This window comes from Danio rerio, chromosome 11, assembly GCF_052040795.2.
Source record: "Danio rerio strain M-AB ecotype USA chromosome 11, GRCz13ab, whole genome shotgun sequence".
Lineage (NCBI taxonomy): Eukaryota > Metazoa > Chordata > Actinopteri > Cypriniformes > Danionidae > Danio > Danio rerio.
Window position 1 is genome coordinate 2,312,145 of NC_141031.1, and position 27,373 is coordinate 2,339,517.

Below are 27,373 nucleotides of genomic sequence, written 5' to 3' on the forward strand. Positions count from 1 at the left end.
AACATTAAAACCCATCCTGCAAAGGTGAAACAAATGATGACGGAGACATCAAAAAGAGTGAATTTTGCGGAGTGAGAAAATGTACAGCAAGCTGACAAAATGACGGGCACTCGCTATATTGAAATCGCTGTCAAGGAAAATGAAATGGATGTTCTTGGCTGGTGGAAGCTGAACAAACAAAACTTGCAAAATTAGCCAGATCAGTAGTGCATCCCGGCCAGTAGCAGCAGCAGCAGTGAAAGGGTGTTCAGTGCTGCTGGACGCACCATCAGTGAGCTCAGGACCGCTCTATAAAGCCATCAACAGTGGATTCAATAATGTTCCTCCACAAAAACACATAGCTTAATCTTGGTGAGTGAAGGATTTTCAAATTATAACTAAATATTAATGAAATGAGAAATGCATAACAGAGTAAACAGGCTAGTGTTGCCATTATTCTTTTGATATTCAGCTTCACCGTCGCCTTAAAGGCAAATTGTAAAGAGAAGTGGCGAAACAAATCCCGCAGAGCCTTTATCTTAATTTCGTTATTGCCAAATACTCGTCATAATTTAGAATTTAATAGGAAAGACTTATTTTTATTGGTGTGTTGGCCAATTTAAAGGCTAAGTGAATGTGCCTCGGCCTATTTAGAGTGCTGAGATGTTACAATGTTACTGAGGACTTATTTTATTTCTCTGTTCCAACTTCTAAACAGCCTATAGCTAGGGCCATATGGAATCTGCAGACATTTTTTGCGATTTCTGTGCAGAATTTTGTTAAAAATCTGCGGATTTAAGCGGAATGATTTTGAGAGTATCGTAACTAAAACCTTAATTGTGAACTAAAAAGTAAAACCTTTTCAACTTGTATATAATGTTTACATGCAAATCCAATTAGGTCCACTTTATTTGGTAAACAAAGCAAGTCTCTCATATAATATCTCTACTAAAAGCCAGAAAATATTACTACGAACTTCATTGTAAATAAATCAAATGAACATTTTCATATTAGTCAAAAAATATACTGAATTAATGTAAAAACTGAATAGATATAAATGTACACACATTTACACAAGTTTAAACAGAATGAATGATGGGCTAAAAAATCTGCAGAATTCTGCACGTGCAGATTCCGTGTGGGCCTATAGCCTACATTTGTTATAAATAAATGATGTTAAAACACATATAAACGACTCATTCTTGAAAAAAGCCAACAGAGCTGTGTGTATTTGCACATTTGGATAATGTCAATAAACAGGTTTAGGCTTTTTAACAGCTGTCAATCAAAATGTACTTGTCAAGCTCGGGCCCCATCGGTCCTAACTTTTATGGCCCGATTACAACTCTAAGCTGAATGCCAATTGGTCCTGCTTTGACTGAACTCTTGGAATTTCAAGTTTCAGTCAGCTTACCTGTTATGTACTGAGCTCCTAGGCCATTTAGTGATTTAATGACGACAGGACAAATCCATACATTTAGGGGGCCCCCAGAGACATTATCAAAGCCCTGCAACATCCCACTCCCCCACCCCCCACTTTTCACTTTCATCCGAGAAACAACCATGCACCCCCCCCCCTTCTTCACTATCATCCGCGCCCCCCTCCCCCTCCCCCTCTACATTTTCATCTGTGATTCACCAATCACCCCCCCCCCTTGTTTTTTACTTTCATCTGTGATCCACCCCACCTCCCCCTCTTTACTTTCATCCACAAACACCCTTCCCCAATCACCCCCCACCCCACCATTCACTATCATCTTCGCTTGTCTGAGGGCCCGTGGCGGCCAACGGGGAAGTTTGTCTTGGACTCTCGGCCCACATTTGCATACACTGAACAGAAACAGACTTCAACACAAACATTCAGCCATCGGCAAATATTAAATATTTAAACAGTCTAATTGAAGTATTTAATTGATTAAATGATCAATTTAACTGATTTATTAAATATAAACAGTCTAATTGATGTAGGTAAAAAGCTTTCTTCAAACGATTATATCTGCACACACTGTATCATCCACCAGAAGGCAGTAGCTCATACTCACTAAACAAACTGTGCGAGGCGTCAGCTAATATTTCAACAGCTGAACTGATTGCTCATAGAGAGATTGTAAGGATCGATATTCCCTTTTCCCGATGATTCTCATGCCTGTCCTCACCAGCCCTCAGAGCTTTAGATTGAACTATAATGTTTCCATAGCACACAATAAATCCATTGTGTATTATGTTTTCAATCACAGCTTTGTAAAATAAAAACAAGTTTTTGCTTTACCCCAAAAAACTCTCAATCTCCCTAAAAAATGCAGTCGCTGCTGCACACCCCAGGTAAGCAAACGATCTATGTGAACATCCAGATATTTATAAGAGCACACGTGTTTAATGGGATTCACCTCGCTCATCTTTGTTCCCAAATGCAGTTTTCTCTTGTTGTTTAAGTGAAGAAAGTTTTGGCACATCCAACTGTTAAATTCATCAATGCATTGGCAGAGGGTGTCAATGGTGCTGGAGTCATTAGGCAGTAAGGCTAAGTAGATCTGAGTGTCATCAGCATAGCTGTGGGGGAGATTTGGTTCTTTCTCATTGGCTCAGCTGGAGCATGTATTTGAGAATTGAGCCTTGTGGGACTCCACATGTCATGGGTGTCCACCTCGAACTATGGTCACCTATACTGATATGAACACGATCTAAGACACTATTAGTATCTGTTTGGACAATTTATTGATTTTAGTCCTTTATTTTGAAGTCAGGCAACACATTTTTTACATTCATATATTTTCTGGGATGTTTCCCAGTGATGGGTTGCAGCTGGAAGGGCATCCATAATAACATATGCTAGATAAGTTGGAATAAGTTAAATTCCGCTGTGGCAACCCCAGATTAAGGGATTAAGCCAAAAAATAAATAAATGAATGAATGAATTGCATTGTTTTATGTTCAATCCACTTAATTAAACAATCAATTTGTGTTGGCACAACATGAAGGAATAGTGTGGAACCCAGCATGTTTTACAGTGTAGTATTAGCTGTTTGTATTCATGCGTGACAAGTCCTCGAAACTGCAGTTGGCTCTGACTCATGCAAGAAAGATCCAAATCACAATCACCTAAATCCCACATGAAAGGCAACACTTAAAAATCTAAAAATAGTGCCGATTTTGTCATCGACATATTTGTTCAACGAACACAACAGATATATTTACCTTAAAACAAAATGAAACCAAATGAACTGGATTTTGTCTAATGTTTGTATTTTTCCTCAGATTACTCTCTGAGGCAGAGTGAACTGTGGCTTAGAGTTTATTGAGCACACAGTCATGCAGATCTGGAGTCATATTCTTCGTATAATCAATTCAATCTCAGTTTGTTTTACAGAAAACCCTGAAATATAGCAAAATTATTCACAATTTTTTGCATAACAAATATTATATATAAGAAAATTATTATATTATTATAGCAAATTCAGTCCTATTTTACAAAGAAAGGAAATGTTTTCAACATTATTTCCTAAAGCAGTTCATTTTAAAAGAATTATAATACATTTAAGTCAATATTATATTATATATAATATTATTAGCCCCTAAGGAATTCTCTTATTTATTTATTTATTTATTTATTTATTTATTTATTTGTTTGTTTGTTTGTTTGTTTGTTTGTTTGTTTGTTCGTTAATTTATTTAATCAACCATTCATTCATTTATTCATTTATTTATTTATTTATTGAATAAATTATACATTTATTTATTCATTCATTCATTCATTCATTCATTCATTCATTCATTTATTTATTCATTCATTCATTCATTCATTCATTCATTCATTTATTCATTCATTCATTCATTCATTCATTCAATTATGTATTTATTTATTCATTTATTTATTTATTCATTCATTCATAAATACATTCATTCATTTTATTCATTCATAAAATTAATTAATTAATTAATTAATTTGTTTGTTTATTTGTTTGTTTGTTTGTTTGTTTGTTTGTTTGTTCATTTATTCATTCATTCATTCATTCATTCATTCATTCATTTATTTGTTATTTATTTATTTAATAAATTATTAATTTATTTATTCATTTATTCATGCATTCATTCATTTATGTGTTTATTTATTTATTTATTTATTTATTTATTCTTTCATTCATTCATATATACATTCATTCATTTTATTTATTTATATTATTTATTTATTTATTATTTATTTATTTATTTATTCATTTATTGTTGTGTTGTTCAATGACTTGCCTAATTAACCTAACCTGCCTAGTTAGCATAATTAACCTATAGTAAAATTATACTTTAAACTGTATAGTATCTTGCAAAATAATTAATATTATAAATTAAAATATCAACATTATGTTTGTCTGTCATTGTGACAAAAAAAGTAATGAAAAAAGTTATTAGAAATTTATTATGTTTATAAATGTGTTTATTTTTAATAATCAGCACTTGGGGTGAACACTTTTGCCCTCAGCTGTAAGCATTAGTCAACATTCAAAGTGGACCAAAAGATTTGAAAAGCGTGTTTGATCCTCTGCAGATGCTGACTGCTGTATGTGGGATGTGTGTCGTGCCGAGTCATTCAGTATTGCTTTTACTACTTTTCTTAAGAGCTTAAAGCTGGTTGCTTTGGACATGCAGGAGCATGACTTTGCTTGGCAACTGACACCGAAACCACCAGAATGAACATGACTGCGGAATCCTCGTTCAGTTTACCAGGGTGCAGTAACAGTTACTTTCCACTAGAGGATTCTCTCTGGCTGACTGAAAAAAACACACTTTCTGGTTGGTCTGCAAGGTTTGGCTGATGACATGCTTGGCTGATTTCAGGGATTATGAGGAGCTAAATTAAGTTTAGATATGTAACTTGGATTCATATGCCCATAATCAGTCTAGCTGATACAATGTGAGGTAAAATTTGATCCATCAGACCTCTTCTCTTGTAAATGAGCATTTTCTATCAGGCTCCTATAATTAGGTTTAGAAGTTTTAATTTTAAATATAATGAAAATGTTATTATCTAGTAAATAAAATAGCTTTAAAAAAATTAACTTATGACAATTCTTTGTTTTTTAAGAAATTTGATTTTCTTTTGCGTCAAAACCAGCTAAATCCACTTGTGCTTGTTTGCAAAAACCTCTAACTCAAGAACAAGACAGCGTATTTAGTTGAAAAATCACTAAAGATGCAATTAGAAATTAGTTTACCAAACATAAAACACATACACAAACCACCTGAAATTAAAAATACATCTGTGAGTAAGTGGCAGTTCATTCCACTGTGGTAAACCAGGGAAAATGAATAAGGAAAATGAATGAATAAAATCGCTCTAAGTGCATGAATCAATAACATTAAAACTGACATTAATTAAATCTTAACAATCTGTTGTCATTTCTGATATTTGGGATTTAGATTTAATGTAAGTAGAGCAATGTAAACATTGGAAACTAAGCTTGGTAGATTCAAAAAATGTAGTGTAAATCATTATGAAACATCAATATCTGAATAATAATGAATAATCTAAATAATGAGGTTTTTGTTATTAATCTATTTATTTTGTTGATTAGGTTTCATATTAATAAGTGTACATTTTCCAACAAAAACCCTGTTTTACTTTGTTTTACAAGGCAGAGTGAACTGTGGCTTTAATAGAAATAGTAAAATAATAGTAAGAATAAAATCGTTTACTGAGCACACAGTAATACACAGATCTGGAGTCATATTCATAATAAAATCAATTAAATCTCAGTTTGTTTTTCAGTAAACCCTAAAATTTAGCAACATTATTCACAATTTATAACAAATATTATTCATTCGTTCATTTTCTTGTCAGCTTAGTCCCTTTATTAATATGGGGTCACCACAGCGGAATGAACCGCCAACTTATCCAGCATATGTTTTACGCATCGGATGCCCTTCCAGCTTCCAACCCATCACTGGAAATCATCCATACACACTCATTCACATACATACACTACGGACAATTTAGCTTATCCAATTCACTTAAAGTATAGCGCATGTCTTTGCACTTGAAGGGGAAACTGGAGCACCCCGAGGAAACCCACGCCAGCACGGGGAAAACATGCAAACTCCACACAGAAATGCCAACTGCCAAAGCTGGGCTCGAACCAGTGACCTTCTTGCTGAGGCGATTGTGCTTCCCACTGCACCACCGTGCAGCCCAACAAATATAAATAATCAAATTATTATATGACGAATTGTTGACTATACTGTGTGATCCAGCGCTCTTATAACAGTTGTATTCCCTGTCATTAAATAGAAATACTGGTTTTTCAGGTTCAGTCATTGATTTCCATTGCCATAGTGACACAACATGGCCTAACCTGCACTGAAAAATGTTTAATTTCGGGTATTTGGGTGAGAGACCACAAAGCAAAACTGCACATCTTGGCTTTTGCAATGCTAAATCATCAATGCTATCATATTTCCTATTAGCATTATGCTCATGAATTCCCTGCACATATTCAGTTCTGTTCATGTAAAATAAGTCTCTGATGTCCCGAGAACAGGGCCATTCAATTAGATCGTCATGGGGGCCAGTTCATTAAAAGCATGCCAAATGAGGGGCCGGAGAGATATGACCTGCAATATAAGTGATGTCTACATTAAAATGTTAATATGTTGTGTTTTGAAACTACATAACATCAGTGCAATTGAACAATGTGGCTTTTTTACAAACATATTCAAATGTTGTATGTTAAAGCACAACAAAAGCAGTGCATTGCTTAAGCGAAGAGCTTAGAATGACCGAGAGGCGACATTTAATAGAACGTTTCATTGCAACAGCAGAGCCCAGCAGCAGCGCCGGATTCCACCATTTAGGAGTGAAAGCGGTCGGCTCTCCATTGGATCCTATTGCTGTGGCGATGGCAAGCAGCCGCTTTGTTTTTTATTTATTTATTTAAAAAGTGCATTAAAGCTGAGATACAACCTGAAAGATGACAATACAACACTTACTTTGACAATCATCAGCACTTTTAAAAGTTTATACTGCAGACTTATTATATGCTGTAATTCTATTGGAGTTTTCATTCCAAAATGGCACCCCGCGCCATCTAGTGGCTGTTTACCAAATCGCACTAGAGTGTCGCCTCTTGGTGATTCTAAGCTCTTTGGCATAAGTAGGCTTCTTCTACATTCACGCACATTCATATGTTATGTTTTAAACTGCGTAACAATTAGGGATGCTACGATAATAGATTTTGGTTGTACGATTATAGTCTGAGGAATAATCATGGTTTCACGGTAATTGGTTAAAGTGCAGTGCATGCTGCATCAATATGTAATCATTCATTCATTCATTTTCTTTTTGGCTTAGTCCCTTTATTAATCCGGGGTCGCCACAGCGGAATGAACTGACAACTTATCCAGCAAGTTTTTACGCAGCGGATGCCTTTCCAGCCGCAACCCATCTCTGGGAAACATCCACACACACACTCCGGACAATTTAGCCTCCCAATTCACCTGTACCGCATGTGTTTGGACTGTGGGGGAAACCGGAGCACCCGGAGGAAACCCACGCAAATGCAGGGAGAACATGCAAACTCCACACAGAAACACCAACTGAGCCGAGGCTCAAACCAGCGACCCAGTGACCTTCTTGCTGTGAGGCAACAGCACTACCTACTGCGCCACTGCTTCGCCCATATGTAATTACGCGTACACCTGTTCATATCTCTGTCAACACAGCCAATTTTACATTGTCCTGTTTTTTTTGAGACTATGCTGTTGTATGTTGTTGTATTTTGCACTGTCTGTATTTTGCACTGTTGTTGTATTTGTATGTACAGCTCCACAAATCCCAAACCAAGCAAGCCAGTGGCGACAGTGGCGGTGCATTTCTATACACTGTAAACAATAATATAACAAAAAGTCATGGCAACAAATGTCTTTATCTTACTTTAACTTACACTGTAAAAATGCACATATGGTTCCACACAATTCCCTCATGTTGTCCCAACACAAATCAATTAAGTTAGCTTAACCTGGATTTGCTCCTCAGTGTTTGGACTTTCAGCAGTGAAAATTAAACCACACTGAACTGAACTAAACTGAACTCTGAAACTGGACTGAACTGAACTGGACTAGAACTTCTATGTTAAGCTGCTTTGTCACCATCTACATGTAAAAGCTCTAGAGAAATAAATATGAATTGAACTAAATTGAACACATTCCTAGAGTAACCTTGGCAACCCTGCACACACACACACACACACACACACACACACTATATTTTTGTGACACCTAAGTGAAAGTATAACCACTTGTGCCCTAAACACTCTGCTAATGTTTAACTTCAATCAAAACTGAGAGCAGCGCTGTTGCCGGGCGACTATCAACAAAGACAAAATAAAACATGTCAGGCAGGTCTCTTTAACAAGCAAGCGCTGCTCCCGGAAACTAAGCGCTCAACCAGAACCACACAGATTTTATCTGAATGTTTAAAATATTAAATAAATAAAATGCATTTTTGTTGCTTGTTCATTCATTCATTCATTTGCCTTCAGCTTAGTCCCTACTTCAGAGCTCACCACAGCGGAATGAACCACCAACTAGTCCATCGTATGTTTTACGCAGCAGATGCCCTTCCAGCCACAACCCATGACTGGGAAACACCCATACACATTCATTCACACACACACACACACACACACACACACACACACACACACACACACACACACACACACACACACACACACACACACACACACACACACACTCATACACTACGGCCAAATTAGTTCATCAATTTCCCAATAGCGCATGTGTTTGGACTGTGGGAGAAACCGGAGCACTCACGCCAACACAAGGAGAACATGCAAACTCCACACAAAATTCTAAATGTTCCAGCCGGAACTCGAACCAGTTACCTTCTTGCTGTAAGGCCACAGTGCTAACCACTGAGGCACTGTGCCGCCCAGTTTGATGCTTGTTCAAGTTACTTATTTAATATGAGCTGAGACAACACAATTCTTGAGATTTTATTGGAAAAGCTTAATTGTTTAATCTTAACTATAAAGTTAGGGTAATTAGGCAAGTCATTGTATAACAGTGGTTTGTTCTGAAGACAATCCAACACAAATACTGCTTAAGGGGGCTAATAATAATGACCTTAAATTGGTTTAAAAAAATGTAAAACTGCTTTCATTCTAGCCGAAATAAAACAAATAAGACTTTCTCCAGAAGAAAAAATATTACAGGAAATACTGTGAAAATTTCCTTGCTCCACTAAGTATCGCTTGAGAAATATTATAGTATATATATTATAGGAGGATTAATAAATTTGCCTTCAGCTGTGTATGAGCAACACACCATAACTTTCATTATGTCCTACTTCCGACTGCCTGCTTTGAATGACAGATGATTAATGCTGGATTCTCTGTACGGACTCGCCTTCATACGTAACAAGGCGTGTTAAAAAGTCTGATATAAAAGTGCTGGAAGGATTTTCAAGAGATATTCTTACTACTGTTATGCAACTGCTCTGTGCGACGGTTAGTCTTAGAAACTACAATGTACCAACACAGAAAACAATTCATGGTAGGTACCAGAACTTTTCTTGTGCAAACTAAAACACTTGAGGTGTATTTGGATTTTATTGTCAAATGTTTAATTAGAATTTTATTGGCAGAGGTCAGGTGTATCTTCAGCATGATACTTCAGAAATCATATTAGGATCAATGTTGTCGTCAATTTTAGCTGCTCAATATTTTTTGTGAAACTGTGACACCATTACAAAGTCTGGGCTGAGACTTTCCTGTATATGATGTTTTTAAGCATATATATTGTTAAAGTGACAGTACAAATAGTGACAAGTAGATTTAATTTTAAATAAATGATGTTCGTTTCGATTATAGCTAATTAATCTGCCAATGAGGTAAACACAATATTATTTGATTATATCAGTTACTCCACTGGAGGGTTATTTAGCTTGTTTTAAGGAAAAACTCACTTAATTTTGACTCATTATTTCTTAAAACAAGACGATATTTTTTGCTTGTCAAGAAAAGATTTAAGAATTTCTATTTAGACTTGAAACGAGACAAACAATATAACTAAGCATTTTTTGGAGTAAAATAGGTTTTACTGAATTTTAAGAGCATTATATATATATATATATATATATATATATATATATATATATATATATATATATATATATATATATATATATATATATTATATATATATATATATATATAATTTTTTTTTTGTTTTTGATATTAATAATAATCAATCACTAAAATGTCATATTGCAATGATTTCTGAAGGATCAAGCATATGACAATAAAAAATAAAATAAAGTATGCTGGAAATTCAGCTGTTAATCACAGTAAAAGTGCACTGTAAAATAAATTATATGATCAAGTCCTGACAGCATATAGGTCATTGTAACTTATTAATCTAAGTTAATCATGTTCTAACCCAATTTTATAAGTGAAGCAAGCTGTTTTAAGTCAGTTTAACATAATATTAGGCCAATTGGCTCCAAGGGTTAATTTGATGCAGCTTAAAAATTTAAGGTATCAGGATTTTTTTTACAATGTGCATTTTACAATATATTTACTTTGGAAATACTTATTTTAGGTAGTAATGATATTTCACAATATTAGACACTGTAAAACAAGCTGGGTTCCATACAATACAGATTTGTGCTGTGATAACATGAAGTTACGTGGATTGATCATAAAACAGTCTGATTGTCAATCACAAAAATAATTCAAAAATTGTGTTGTTTCAGCTCATGTTAAACAAGTAGCCTAAACAAACCATTTTTTAGTGTATTGAGAGCATAAATAGTTTTTAACATAATAATAATCAATCAATAAAACATACTGGAATGATTTCTGCAGGATCATGTTACACACTGTAATAAAATGCTGGGTTCCACAAAAAAAAAAAAAAACACAAATTGATTAAGTTAACCTAGTTGTTTTTACAAATTTAAGTAAAACTTAAAACAATTAAGTTGTCCCTAAAAAACCTTAAAGATTGTGTTATCTCAACTCATTTTAAATACGTAGTTTGAACAAGCAGCAAAAGTCATTTTTTCCGTGTAAAGCTAAATAAATTAGCTAATATTTTTATTAAATAATTCAGCTTTTAATTACAGCGAATGACATTTTATTATATATTTACATTGGAAACATTTATTGTAGTTTGTAATAATGTTTCACAAAATTAGACACTGTATAAAAATGCTGGGTTCCACACAAATGATTTGTGTTGTGACAACATGAAAGAATTAAGTTAAGCTAATCGTTTTTTCAAATTTTAGTGGATTGAACATAAAACAATTAAGTTGTCCACCCAAAAAAACTCAAGAATTGTGTTGATTCAACTCATCAAGTAGTTTGAATAAACTATTTTTGAGTATTTTAAGAGCATAATATTGTTTATTACATTGTTATCATTAAAAATAAATCACTAACACATCATATTGGAATGATTTCTGAAGGATCAAGCATGTGACACAAAATAATAAATAAATAATGCAATAAAAATTCAGCTTTCAATCACAGCGAAAAATGACATTATAGAAATATATTTACATTGGGAATACTTATTTTAGTTTGTAATAATATTTCACATTGTACACTGTAAAAAATGCTGGGTTGTACACAATCAATTTGTGTTGGGGCAACATGAAAGAATTAAGTTAACTTATTAGTGTACACATTTAAGTTCAAGGATTGAACATAAAACAATTAAATTGTCACAAGAATTGTTGCTCAGCTCATTTTAATCAAACAAAATTTAATTTAATTTAACAATTTATTTTAATTTAACAAACTATTTTGAGTGTATTAAGAGCATGACATTGTTTGTAACATTGATAATAATAATAGTCAATCACTAATGCATCATATTGGAATGATTTCTGAAGCATCAAGCATGTGACACTAAAAGCTAAATAAATTATGCTGGAAATTCAGCTTTAATCACAGCGAAAAATGACATTTTATAATATATTTACATTGGAAACACTTATCTTAGTTTGTAATGATATGTCACAATATTAGACACTGTAAAACATGCTGAGTTTCACACGTTCGATTTGTGTTGTGACAGCATGAAGGAATTAAGTTATAGCTTATTAGTTTCTACAAATTTAAGTGGATTGAACATAAAACAATTAAGTTGTGCCCAAAAATTGTGTTGATTCAACTCATCTTAAATAAGTTTGAACAAGCAGCAACAAACGTGATATTTTGAGTAGAGCTTGAACTGTTCATATGAATGAATCCTTATAAACACTTTAAAAACAATCAATAACCATGATTAAACTTAACTGTATTTGTCCACACACACACACACACACACACACACACACACACACACACACACACACACACACACACACACACACACACACACACACAAATTGACCCAACACAAATTGATTAAGTTAACCTGATTTTTTTCACAAATTTAAGTGGTTTGAACATAAAATAATTAAGTTGGCCCCCGAAAATCTCAAGAATTGTGTTGATTCATAAACTTGATGTCTTTAACTCTTTCTAATCCATCCTATAAGGGATTGTTCAGCCCTAAACCTTTTGTTTTTCATCATTTAGTTGTTGAAGAATGTTGGAAGCCTGTAATCATTGATGTTTTTCTTACTATGGAAGTCAACAGTGCACTTTCTTTACGCTCAACTGAAGAAAGAAACTCATAAAACATTACATTTTGGATGAACTGTCCCTTTGAGTGTCATTTGGAAGTGATGTTAATCAGTCAAGTACATGTTAATCTCTTTATAGGCATTGGTTGTGGGAGCACTGTTTAAGCTACATGCAGAAACCTGCCCGGAAAATCATTTCCAGGTTGAAGGATCACTCTGCTGCAAGGTCTGCCCTGAAGGTTAGACATGCTTAAATGTAATAATTACAAGTGAAAATTCAGACCAACACTCTTCAATCTAATAATAATCATGCAATGCAAATCCGCAGGTTTTTATGTGATCCAAAACTGCTCAGACAGATCCGAAGGACACTATGGTGTGCAGTGCAGTCTGTGCAGCAAATGTGAAGGTATGCAAGCCTGTGATTAATAGAGATTGTGTAACAAAAGTGTCACTTCATGTTCTGGAGAAACCGCTTTTTTTTAACCTGCAGGTGCTGCACTTGTGTCAAACTGCACCCTGTTCTCTAATACACAGTGCGAATCACCAGGGATTGAAGGTACACTTTGTTTTGTGCACATTTTTTTTATATATCATACATTTACAGCACTGTTCATGAGTAAAGTTGTTGCTTTTAAAGCGATTAGTTGACTTTACTTTAATAAAGTGAGTAAAGCTGTTGCTTTTAAAGCGATTAGTTGACTTTACTTTAATAAAGTGAGTAAAGCTGTTGCTGTTAAAGCGATTAGTTGACTTTACTTTAATAAAGTGACTAAAGCTGTTGCTTTTAAAGCGATTAGTTGACTTTACTTTAATAAAGTGAGTAAACCTGTTGCTTTTAAAGCGATTAGTTGACTTTACTTTAATAAAGTGAGTAAACCTGTTGCTGTTAAAGCGATTAGTTGACTTTACTTTATTAAAGTGAGTAGATCTGTTTCTTTTAAAGCGATTAGTTGACTTTACTTTATTAAAGTGAGTAGATCTGTTGCTTTTAAAGCGATTAGTTGACTTTACTTTAATAAAGTGAGTAGATCTGTTGCTTTTAAAGCGATTAGTTGACTTTACTTTAATAAAGTGAGTAGATCTGTTGCTTTTAAAGCGATTAGTTGACTTTACTTTAATAAAGTGAGTAGATCTGTTTCTTTTAAAGCGATTAGTTGACTTTACTTTAATAAAGTGAGTAGATCTGTTGCTTTTAAAGCGATTAGTTGACTTTACTTTAATAAAGTTAGTAGATCTGTTTCTTTTAAAGCGATTAGTTGACTACTTTAATAAAGTGAGTAGATCTGTGGCTTTTAAAGCGATTAGTTGACTTTACTTTAATAAAGTGAGTAGATCTGTTGCTTTTAAAGCGATTAGTTGACTTTACTTTAATAAAGTGAGTAGATCTGTTGCTTTTAAAGCGATTAGTTGACTTTACTTTAATAAAGTGAATAAAGCTGTTGCTGTTAAAGCGATTAGTTGACTTTACTTTAATAAAGTGAATAAAGCTGTTGCTGTTAAAGCGATTGCGTAACAAAAGTGTCACTTCATGTTCTGGAGAAACCGCTTTTTTTTAACCTGCAGGTGCTGCACTTGTGTCAAACTGCACCCTGTTCTCCAATACACAGTGCGAATCACCAGGGATTGAAGGTACACTTTGTTTTGTGCACATTTTTTTTATATATCATACATTTACAGCACTGTTCATGAGTAAACCTGTTGCTTTTAAAGCGATTAGTTGACTTTACTGTAATAAAGTGAGTAAAGCTGCTGCTGTTAAAGCGATTAGTTGACTTTACTTTAATAAAGTGAGTAAAGCTGTTGCTGTTAAAGCGATTAGTTGACTTTACTTTACTAAAGTGAGTAAACCTGCTGCTGTTAAAGCGATTAGTTGACTTTACTTTAATAAAGTGAGTAAACCTGCTGCTGTTAAAGCGATTAGTTGACTTTACTTCAATAAAGTGAGTAAAGCTGTTGCTGTTAAAGCGATTAGTTGACTTTACTTTAATAAAGTGAGTAAACCTGTTGTCCCCTCTCAAGACGCTTCTCATTGGCTTTTCATTTAATGCACTTGAGCTCAACCACTCTCATTGGCAGATCTGTGATAAAACAAAACATTATTGGCTGTTTTTAAAAAAAGAGGAGGGGCTACACTATATCCACCCTCTCTTCGTGTTTCGGTTGAGATAACATCAAACATTGAATAAAAATGCACATTTTAAAGCATACACGTGACCTTTTAAACACCGACCTTATACTGTTCCCACGGCTCTCAGCCCCGCCCACTCGCTACAACGACCAACAAAAAGTTTTCAGTTTTGTACTTTTTGTGTCATGTAAACAGCCCTAAAATGACTTTTAATCAACTCAATCAAATGACTTGTGATATAATTCTGCTTTTTTGTTTTGTTTAGGTGAACTGCCACGGATAAGCATGTACGTTTGTTTCTTTATCATCCTCTTTGATTTGTGAATTTATGATGAAGGTTTGATCTATAATTAATCATGATTGTGCCTGAATCCCCAGGCTCACCTGTTCTTTGGTTGTAGTTTCTATCTGCGCTCTCGGCCTGATTTTGGGCTCGTTGTTCTTCAGGAGAACCAGAAAATCTGCTGGATCTGAATCTGATGGAAGCTCTGGTAAACCTTCATCAATAATTATTCATTGGATTTACTACATTTCTTAGAGTAAATGGTTGCAAACAAGGGCAACACAGAGGCTCAGTGGTTAGCACTGTGGCTTCACAGCAAGAAGGTCACTGGTTCGAGTCACGGCTGGGTCAGTTGGCATTTCTGTAGTTTGCATGTTCTCCCCGTGTTGGCATGGGTTTCCTCAGGGTGCTCTGGTTTTGACCACAGTCCAAACACATCTGCTGTAGGTGAAATGCTATAGTGTATGAGTGTGTGTGAATGTGAGTGTGTGTCGGTGTTTCCCAGTACTGGGTTGCAGCTGGAAGGGCATCCGCTGTGTAAAACAAATGTCAGAATAGTTGGCGGTTCATTCTGCTGTGGCGACCCCTGAAATAGAGACTAAGCCAAAGGAAAACTAATGAATAAATAAATAAATGGTCGCTAAACAAACAAATTAAATTTATTAATGTTCAACTTTATTTGTTTGTTTATATTCTGACCATATACATTGTTTGCGACCACTTACCGTAAAAAAAATTTATAAACCCAATGAATCCCTTTATTTCAGTGTACTTCAGAAACAAACACAGCAATGAAGGCTGAACTAAGTGTGCCGATTGTCTTTTTCAGGAGAATCTTTTAATCTTGATGACGCAGAGATAATCTAAAGACACAACAAATGGCCATCATCAAGTGAATTATCACACAGATTGAGTGAAATCAGAAAAAAAGGCAGAGCTCCAGAGTTGTTAATAAGTACAAGCTGTTAAAAAATGACACGATTAATATTTCACAATACACGGTTTAATTTTAAATGACATTTTATACTAGAATAATCGTGTTTGTAACTTACTTTTAAGATAAGCAAGATTTGCTAAGTCACTTTAATGCTATTTAAAGGGCTAGTTCACCCCAAAAGAACTCTAAAATGTACTTTACCTCAAGTGGCTCCACACTTTAAAAGATATTTAAAAGATACACTGTACGAAGCAATTAGTTTGCTTTACTTGAAAAAAGTGAGTAAATCTGTTGCTTTTGAAGCGATTAGTTGACTTTACTTTATTAAAGTGAGTAAATCTGTTGCTTTTAAAGCGATTAGTTGACTTTACTTTAATAAAGTGAGTAAAGCTGTTGCTGTTAAAGCGATTAGTTGACTTTACTTTAATAAAGTGAGTAAACCTGTTGCTGTTAAAGCGATTAGTTGACTTTACTTTAATAAAGTGAGCAAACCTGCTGCTGTTAAAGCGATTAGTTGACTTTACTTTAATAAAGTGAGTAGATCTGTTGCTGTTAAAGCGATTAGTTGACTTTACTTTAATAAAGTGAGTAGATCTGTTGCTGTTAAAGCGATTAGTTGACTTTACTTTAATAAAGTGAGTAGATCTGTTGCTGTTAAAGCGATTAGTTGACTTTACTTTAATAAAGTGAATAAACCTGTTGCTTTTAAAGCGATTAGTTGACTTTACTTTAATAAAGTGAGTAAATCTGTTGCTTTTAAAGCGATTAGTTGACTTTACTTTAATAAAGTGAGTAAAGCTGTTGCTTTTAAAGCGATTAGTTGACTTTAATAAAGTGAGTAAACCTGTTGCTTTTAAAGCGATTAGTTGACTTTACTTTAATAAAGTGAGTAAATCTGTTGCTGTTAAAGCGATTTGTTGACTTTACTTTAATAAAGTGAGTAAATCTGTTGCTTTTAAAGCGATTAGTAGACTTTACTTTAATAAAGTGAGTAAACCTGTTGCTTTAAAAGTGATTAGTTGACTTTACTTTAATAAAGTGAGTAAATCTGTTGGTTAAAGCGATTAGTTGACTTTACTTTAATAAAGTGAGTAGATCTGTTGCTTTTAAAGCGATTAGTTGACTTTACTTTAATAAAGTGAGTAAACCTGTTGCTTTTAAAGCGATTAGTTGACTTTACTTTAATAAAGTGAGTAAAGCTGTTGCTGTTAAAGCGATTAGTTGACTTTACTTTAATAAAGTGAGTAAATCTGTTGGTTAAAGCGATTAGTTGACTTTACTTTAATAAAGTGAGTAGATCTGTTGCTTTTAAAGCGATTAGTTGACTTTACTTTAATAAAGTGAGTAAACCTGTTGCTTTTAAAGCGATTAGTTGACTTTACTTTAATAAAGTGAGTAAAGCTGTTGCTGTTAAAGCGATTAGTTGACTTTACTTTAATAAAGTGAGTAAATCTGTTGCTGTTAAAGCGATTAGTTGACTTTACTTTAATAAAGTGAGTAAAGCTGTTGCTGTTAAAGCGATTAGTTGATTTTACTTTAATAAAGTGAGTAAAGCTGTTGCTGTTAAAGCGATTAGTTGACTTTAATAAAGTGAGTAAATCTGTTGCTGTTAAAGCGATTAGTTGACTTTACTTTAATAAAGTGAGTAAAGCTGTTGCTGTTAAAGCGATTAGTTGACTTTAATAAAGTGAGTAAATCTGTTGCTGTTAAAGCGATTAGTTGACTTTACTTTAATAAAGTGAGTAAACCCACAGCCTTAAGTTTATTAAGTAAATACATTATGTGAATAATTATAAAAATTAGGTCAACTTAACCTTTCCAAGTTACAATGGGTTTTCTAACAAATTAAAGTAAATTTAACTTGTTCCTTTTAAGGCATTGGGGTTATTTTGTGTATTTTGAAGAACGCTGTAAACCTGTAACCATTGATTTTAATAGTAGAAAAAACAAATACTATGTAAGTCAATGGTTACAGGTTTTCAGCATTATTCAAAATATCTTTTTTTTTGTGTTCAACAGAAGTAAGAAACATATAAAGGTTTATAACCACTTGAGAGTAAATAGTTAGTAAATGTATTTTTTGGGTGAACTGTCCCTTTAAATTTAAATGACTTGTAAATTTAAGCATTTAAGGTGTTTATTATGTCATTTGTTTTACAGTCTATGGATTGCTTTTTTTTTATATTTCTAAAGATTTATGTAGTAAATTTTCATTCATTCTGCACCTCACTTTAAATGGAGATTTAGTTTACAGATGAACAAGATGCTGTGAAAATGTGCTCGTATTCGTCAGATTAGTAATGTATCTACATTCAGACCTGCTTTATTTTTTTTGTGATGCCATGTATCATTTTTATTTTATATTATATATATTTTGTGTTTTATTTGTTTATTTTTTTGTATCAAATATGGGATCAAATATCCATCTTTAAAGTACTAATATGCGCATTTATGTGTAAATAAGGTACAGATGGTGACTTAAGACCGTCACAGTAACAACTTTTGTATGTTTCATTTACTTTTAGTGCAGGTTATCCCTGAAAGCAATTACATAAACATGAAAGAACAAAAGAGATTTTTTTTGTTGTTGTTTTTTTATCATTTATTTATTTATTTTTTATTTATTTACTTTTGTGCCAAATCCTTTTAGACCACTGTAAAAAATATCCGGAAATTAGCAGTTTTCCATATTTTGTGATTCATGTTTTTATTTTTACCAGTTTATTTATGCTTTTGAACAGCATTATGTGTTCTTGATCTTTCTTCCAGCAACTTTTAACCTTGAAAACTGTAAAAAAAAAAAAGTGACTTTTACGAACATTTTTAATAGTTTAAAGTGCTTTATTGTCTGGGTTGGTGTTGTATATTACGTTACAGAAACCTTGAAATAAACCTCCAGTACATCTTCAGTTATTTTACACTCTTATTTCTCTATAAATCATTTCTTTATACATTATATTATTATTTTAAGCTACTAAAATGTCAATAAAAGTCACATTGTTAAACTGCAGAGTTGAATTTTCAACATTAAAAGCCGAGATCAACATCCCATAATGCAATTCACAACCGTAAATAAACATATAAATATCACAAAGTAAGAATACAGTTGGGCAGTAGGTAGTGCTGTCGCCTCACAGCAAGAAGGTCGCTGGTTCAAACCTCGGCTCAGTTGCCGTTTCTGTGTGGAGTTTGCATGTTCTCTCTGCCTTTGCGTGGGTTTCCTCCGGGTGCTCCGGTTTCCCCCACAGTCCAAAGACATGTGGTACAGGTTAATTGGCTAGGCTAAATTGTCCGTAGTGTATGAGTGTGTGTTTATTTCCCAGAGATGGGTTGCGGCTGGAAGGGCATCCGCTGCATAAAAACTTGCTGGATAAGTTGGCGGTTCATTCCGCTGTGGCGACCCCGAATTAATAAAGGGACTAAGCTGACAAGAAAATGAATGAATGAATGAAGAATACAGTTAATTACCAGAGGTTTTTTACAGTGCAGGTTAGCCAACGTCAGTGTTTTATTTCTTCACAATTGTTTAACACTAAAAAATTACCTGATAATATGAAATATCTGCCTTATATTTTGTTGGTGTGATCAATCGTGTATCCTCAAACCACATCTGGACGCATCTTTAGTTCACAATTGTAAACAGATGTAATGTTGGTAATGTAAGTGTTATAAATCTGTGTTCGACACCCTGTTTTACGTTATCATGAAATGTCAAATTATACGTTTGAACTTTTGTGAATTTTCTTGACTGTGAACCTACGATGATGTGCCCTGTGAAAGACTGTAGTCTGTAGTTTTGTAGTAATAAAATTTCACAAGTCTGTCTATAAAACTGTTGAAGTGTTTCTGAGTTGAAAGTTTATAACTGATTATAACTGACTACAGAATATATATATAAAGTTCACATTTATCAGTTTTACCCAATTTGTTCTCGTGTCTTTATTTGTGTGAGTCAATGATGCGTAAATGTACAAATCTTATATTCTGACCAAACACAAAAAAACAGAGTATTTAATAATGTAACAGCATATAATAAACTATATTTGTGGGCTTCACGGTGGCACAGTGGGTAGTATGATCCCCTTACAGCAAAAAGGTTGCTGGTTCGAGCCTTGGCTGGGTCAGTTGGCATTTCTGTGTGGAGTTTGCATGTTCTCCTCGTGTTGGTGTGGGTTTCCTCCGGGTGCCCCAGTTTCCCTCACAGGTCACCATGTGCTATAGGGGAATTGGGTATGCTAAAATTGTAGTGTATGTGTGTGAATGAGAATGTATGGGTGTTTCCCAGTGATGGGTTGCAGCTGGAAGGACATCCACTGCATAAAACATTTTCTGGATAAGTTGGCGATTCATTCCGCTGTGGCAACCCCTGAAATAGACTAAGCCAAATGAATTAATTAAACAAATTTTACACACTTTCTGTAACTTTCTGAGTTTTTTATGTATTAACCCCCAAAATATGCTGGTTACCACACAATCGATTAATTAATTAGATAAGTTCACGTATTACTTTGTTTACAAATTTAAGTGGATCGAACATGAAACAAATAAGTTGTCCCCCCAAAAACTTCATTTTAAAAAAGTAGTTTGAACAAACAACAAACATTTCTTGTTTCAGCACTGCATGATCAGACAGAAGTGAGTAGATTGTCATGGTGAGCGTGTGTGTTCATGTCGAGTGCATTTCTAGGGAACACTTGCAGAAAGCCAATAAATATAGGTCAAAGTGAGTCACGTGAAATATGAAGCTGATGATTATGATGTATTTTCAGCATTTTATTCAGTATTTCTTATTCTGACCACCTTTGAGTCAAGATTGTATTTACTCGAGAATTGAAATGTGTTCCAAATAAGTGTATTGATCACCATTGGCAAGTTTTTGTTTTAGTTTTGTGCTGAAAATATTAAATAATATTCAGATAATTATATATATATATATATATATATATATATATATATATATATATATATATATATATATATATATATATATATATATATATATATATATATATATATAGTTGAAGACAGAATTATTAGCCTTCTGAATTATTGGCCCCCATTTATTTTTTTCCCAATTTCTGTTTAACAAGAGCAGACTTTTTTTCTACACATATCTAATCATAATAGTTTTAATAACTCATCTCTAACTGATTTATTTTATCTTTACAATGATGACAGTAAATAATATTACACTAGATATTCCTCAAGACACTTCTATTCAGCTTAAAGTGACATTTAAAGGCTTCACTAGGGTAATTAGGTTAACTAGGCAGGTTAGGGTAATTAGGCAAGTTATTGTATAAAGATGGTTTGTGTTGACTATTAGGGAAAAAACTGTTTAAAGGGGCTAATATTACTGTGCTTAAAATGTTGTTTAAAAATTAAAAAATGCTTTTATTCTAGCCAAAATAAAACAAACAAGACTTTCTCTAGAAGAAAAAATATTATCAGACATACTGTGAAAATGTCCTTGCTCTGTTAAACAACATTTGGAAAATATTTAAAAAAAGGTTCAAAAGGGGGGGGGGGGGGGGGGCGAATAATTCTGAATTATAAAATATCTAAATCTAAATCAGTGCTTTTATAATCATCAGCTTCATATTTCATTAATCGTGACTCACTTTGAGGCAAATGGAGTTTTTGTAAGTGTTCCCTAGAAATGCACTCGACATGAACACACACGCACAACACGACAATCTACACACTACAGTCTGATCATACTAAAACGTGGTCATAAAAGATCATAAAAGAAGTGGATCCCTGAGTCTTCTTCATGGCACACTTAAAAAAAAAATCATAGTTCTAGAAAGTGTGTTTGTTCAATATTCAATGCTTTTAGAAAAAAAAATATTTAAATTTTATTTATTTATTTATTTTTTTTTTAGAATATGCAAAAAGGTTCATTAATTGGGATCATACAAATAAAAAGAAACATCAACGAAAAACAAAAACAAAACAATAACAAAAACTAACAAAAACAATACAGTCAGGTACTGGTGTGTGTGTGTGTGTGTGTGTGTGTGTTTGTGTGTGTTTGTTTTTATTACATGGTGGGGACCTCAGCATGATAGCACACTCACAAAGTGGGGACCAAAAACATAGTGGGGACCGATCGCCCGGTCCCCACTATGTTTTGCCTTTAAAAGACTCAGGGGGCGTTGCTGATATGCCTAGTGCAGTTTTTTTCACTGATCCCCACCTTGACCATTTACCTGAATTGAGTGTGTAAGTGTGTGTCGGCGCACTGCTCTATAGCGGTCCTGTAGTCGGATGGCGGTACTGCACCCTGACACACACTTGACGCAGTTCACACACTCTGCCTACTGCACATGCGCAATCTCATAAATGAATCCGACTTTAATCAACTTAATTAAGATCTATCATCAAATTATTCGAATTTTTGGGTAAGTTAGAATGTTTTTCACCATCATAATGTAATAAAATAGGTTATATGACAAATACTTATGTTGCATATTTTGACAGTTATCAGGTATAGTTAATTAAATGTTTTAACGAATTTCCTGGGTGTTTTAATCGATGTTGTTTCAAATTACGTATTAATATAACACTGATAAGACACAAAATACAGTTCGGTATGTAATTTAACTTGTTTACACGAGTAAAAGTTACTCGCGCTAATGTGCTAACGTGCTAACTGCCCGGTGCTACGTGAGTCAGAGGCCGGGGTGGAGTGCATGAGCCGCGGTCAGACAGTCACCAATCACCGGGCGGCTAAATGGATCGACGGAGGATAAAACCATTAAAAGATGCGGAGAAACACATCACCAGCTCCACTGACAAGACCCATTCACTGGAAACCGAATATATAGAAGGTTACTAAGGTATGTTTTCATAGTTCTTGTATCGTACTTTTTAAATGGTTAATTGCTTTAAACATTTAACGTTAATCCTGAAATAACTTTATTATATACTATTTATACGTTAATGTAATAATATAGAGGTTATAATTAAAATGTGGGGCTATCTGGTCCTAGAAATGTACTTAATTTATTGTTCTATGACGTGTAGAAACGTTTTATTTTAGATAAATAATTATAATAAACTCCAACTTAGTGTAAAACATATATAAAAGTACATAATTGTTCACTGTGTGTGTTTTATTTATTTATTTGCTGTCAACTGGTAGCCTTTTACAATAAGGTTAAATTAGTTAATGCTGGTTAATGCATTTACTAACATGAACAATGAATAATACTTTATTACAGTATTTGTTCATGTTTGTTAACTTTAGTTAATGAAAATAAAGTTGTTCATTACTAGTTGAACACGCACAATGCATTAATTATTGCAATGCATTATTACTGGTACAAGCATAAATTTAGATTTGAATGATGCATTAGTAAATGTTAAACTATGATTAATAAATGCTGTACATGCATTGTTCATTACTAGGTCATGTTAGTAAGTACATTAACTAATAAAACCTGATTGTAAAGTGTGACCTGTAAACAATTGAAGTGGAAAAAAAGTTCTTTAAAACTGTCCTAAGAAAGAAGAACAGGTGTTCAATAGTATTAGAACAACATTGTTGAAAGGTTCTGATCCACTTCAAAAGGTTTACTGTATTTATAATTCACACACTGAGAGAGGATGCTAATGTGAGGTTTTTGTAGTTTTTGAACCCTACACATTAAATCTTTTAGGTCAGAGTTTGCGTTGTCCACATTTATTAAAGGAAGTTTTGTGGTTGAGTACAAATGATAGAGCTTGTGGAAGCAAAGCATAGATGAGATATTAATAAAAATACTCTCTTTATGTTTGACTTTATATGGTAAAACAAGAACAGGTGGTTAAGTGTTTTCCCCATTCAAATGTACATGTATATATTATATTCATTCTGTTTGTATTCATGCCATAGTTTAGCTTTTTATTGCTATGAGAGGGCATAATTAAAATGTTGCTTGCTCTTTTCTCTTAGTTTTGCAGCATTGATGCCGATCATGAGGACGATCTGCACCCTAACTGCACTGTCAATAAGATCGTTGTTCAGAGAAAACCTCATTTGTGCCTTTTTGCAATCAGGGATATTTTCTTTGGAGAGGAAATAACGTTTGACTATGGCGCATGTGATTGGCCTTGGAGAAAGGTTTGACATTTTGATCACTTAATACATTAATCCTTAATACATTCAGCAAAGCTAAGAGTTTTTTAATGTTAATATAGATTAAGGGTAAATCTGTTCAAAAATAAAGAGTTTGCATCATCCTTAAGAGATAATGAAATCAATCTCTTAATATCTTCTTCTTGTCTTAATGGGTAAAAAAGTTTAATTAATTGGGTAATGCTTTACTTTAAAGGGGGGTTCATAAGACTGTCATGAAAGCTTTATAGTCATGACATGACTTATATAACAAAGCTGTTTTTAAATAGCTTTCATTGAAGGATGCCCATATGACTGCAGAAGAAAACTGCTCCGACAACTCTCTGATGAGGTATGTTTATTAGTATTATTATTATTATTATTAGTAGTAGTAGTAATAGTAGTAGTAGATGTTGTTGCTGTAGTAGTGCATTTAATTGTAATTATTTAACTTAGTGTGTGTCCTAATTTATGAACATATGCAATAGTGTAACATTGTGGGGACCAGAGGCATGTTAGAGAAGCTGTGAAACACACTTAGTCCTCAATACACACACAGTACGGTCTGACATAGTGGGGACCAGGAGCCCTGAGTACTACTGTCTAATTATTATTTTTTGTTTTTTATATTTAGCTTTCATTGAAGTATGATCATATGACGAGAAGAAGAGAACTGCTCTGCTCCAGTAGGAGACCCACAACCCTCTGATGAGGTGTGTTTAAATTTAATAATAATAATAATTATTATTATTAGTAGTAGTAGAAGTAGTAGTAGTTGTTGTTGTTGTAGTAGTAGTGCATTTAATTATAATTATTTAACTTAATCAAAATCTAGAAATGAAACAGAGTGTGTGTCCTAATTGGTGAACGTATGCAATAGTGTAACATTGTGGGGACCAAAGGCATGTTAGAGAAGCTGGGAAACACACTTAGTCCTGAATACACACACAGTACGGTCTGACATAGTGGGGACCGGAACCCTTGAGTATTGCTGTCTAACTAATATATATTTTTTTATTTTCAGCTTATATTGAAGGATGACCATATGACAGAGGAAGAGAACTGCTATGCTCCAGTACGTGACCCACAACTCTGATGAGGTGTGTTTAATGTTGTTGTTATTATTATTATTAGTAGTAGTAGTAGTAGTAGTTGTTGTAGTAGTAGTAGTGCATTTAATTGTAATTATTTATCTTAATCAAAATCTAGAAATGAAACAGTGTGTGTCCTAATTGGTGAACCCATGCACTAGTGTAACATTGTGGGGACCAGAGGCATGTTAGAGAAGCTGGGAAACACACACAGTACGGTCTGACATAGTGGGGACCGGAACCCTTGAGTACTGCTGTCTAACTAATATATATATATTTTTATATTCAGGTTTGCTGAAGTATGACCGTATGACAGAAGGAGAGAACAGCTCTGCTCCAGTACGAGACCCACAACTCTGATGAGGTGTGTTTATTAATATTGTTGTTGTTGTTGTTATTATTATTATTATTATTATTATTATTATTGTTATTATTATTATTATTAGTGCATTTAATTGTAATTATTTAACTTAATCAAAATATAGAAATGAAACAGAGTGTGTGTCCTAATTGGTGAACATATGCACTGACATTGTGGGGACCAGAGGCATGTTAGAGAAGCTGTAAAACACACTTAGTCCTGAATACACACACAGTACGGTCTGACATAGTGGGGACCGCGACCCTTGAGTACTGCTGTCTAACTAATATATATTTTGTTATATTCAGCTTATATTGAAGGATGACCATATGACAGGGGAAGAGAACTGCTCTGCTCCAGTACGAGACTCACAACTCTCTGATGAGGTGTGTTTAATGTTGTTGTTATTATTTTTATTATTAGTAGTAGTAGTAGTAGTTGTAGTAGTTGTTCTTGTAGTAGTAGTAGTGCATTTAATTGTAATTATTTAACTTAATGAAAATCTAGAAATGAAACAGAGTGTGTGTCCTAATTTTTGAATGTATGCACTAGTGTAACATTGTGGGGACCAGAGGCATGTTAGAGAAGCTGTGAAACACACTTAGTCCTGAATACACACAGTAATGTCTGACGTAGTGGAGACCGGGATCCTTGAGTACTACTGTCTAACTAATATATATATATATATATATATATATATATATATATATATATATATTTTTATTTTTTTTTCAGCTTTTATTGAAGGATGACCATATGACAGAGGAAGAGAACTGCTCTGCTCCAGTAGGAGACCCACAACTCTGATGAGGTGTGTTTATAATAATAATAATAACAATTATTTTTATTATTATTATTATTATTATTATTATTATTAGTTGTAGTAGTGATAGTAGTTGTTGTTGTAGTAGTGGTGTATTTAATTGTAACTATTTAACTTAATCAAAATATAGAAATGAAACAGAGTGTGTGTCCTAATTGGTGAACATATGCACTGACATTGTGGGGACCAGAGGCATGTTAGAGAAGCTGTAAAACACACTTAGTCCTGAATACACACACAGTACGGTCTGACATAGTGGGGACCGGGACCCTTGAGTACTGCTGTCTAACTAATATATATTTTTTTATTTTTTTTATTCAGCTTTGATTGAAGGATGACCATATGACAGAGGAAGAGAACTGCTCTGCTCCAGTACGTGACCCACAACTCTCTGATGAGGTGTGTTTAATGTTGTTGTTATTATTTTTATTAGTAGTAGTAGTTGTAGTAGTTGTTGTTGTAGTAGTAGTAGTGCATTTAATTGTAATTATTTAACTTAATCAAAATATATAAATAAAACAGAGTGTGTGTCCTAATGTATGAATGTATGCACTAGTGTAACATTGTGGGGACCAGAGGCATGTTAGAGAAACTGTGAAACACACTTAGTCCTGAATACACACAGTAAGGTCTGACATAGTGGGGACCGGGACCCTTGAGTACTGCTGTCTAACTAATATATATATATATATTTTTTTTTTATTCAGCTTTTATTGAAGGATGGAAGGATGACCATATGACAGAGGAAGAGAACTGCTCTGCTCCAGTAGGAGACCCACAACTCTGATGAGGTGTGTTTAAATTTAATAATAATAACAATTATTATTATTGTTATTATTATTATTAATATTATTAGTTGTAGTAGTAATAGTAGTTGTTGTTGTAGTAGTGGTGTATTTAATTGTAATTATTTAACTTAATCAAAATATAGAAATGAAACAGAGTGTGTGTCCTAATTGGTGAACATATGCACTGACATTGTGGGGACCAGAGGCATGTTAGAGAAGCTGTAAAACACACT

At 33.7% G+C, this 27,373-nt stretch overlaps 2 protein-coding genes across 4 annotated transcripts in view; both read left to right on the plus strand.

Moving 5' to 3' along the window:
- Window positions 1-27,373, plus strand: part of rbms2a (RNA binding motif, single stranded interacting protein 2a) — a 608,287-nt gene that overhangs the window by 404,790 nt on the left and 176,124 nt on the right. The window lies entirely within an intron of this gene.
- Window positions 9,450-19,895, plus strand: LOC141376501 (CD27 antigen). Of its 2 annotated transcripts, XM_087273103.1 has the most exons (9): window positions 9,450-9,540; window positions 12,765-12,864; window positions 12,954-13,034; window positions 13,119-13,184; window positions 14,192-14,257; window positions 15,022-15,043; window positions 15,135-15,247; window positions 15,869-16,438; window positions 16,843-19,895. In XM_087273103.1, the coding sequence occupies exons 1-8, from the start codon at window positions 9,514-9,516 to the stop codon at window positions 15,904-15,906; spliced, it is 513 nt and encodes a 170-aa protein (XP_087129229.1). In that variant the 5' UTR covers window positions 9,450-9,513; the 3' UTR covers window positions 15,907-16,438; window positions 16,843-19,895. The 2 variants fall into 2 exon arrangements, with proteins under 2 accessions (XP_087129229.1, XP_087129230.1); XM_087273104.1 differs by lacking the exons at window positions 14,192-14,257; window positions 16,843-19,895 and having other exon boundaries at window positions 15,869-16,051.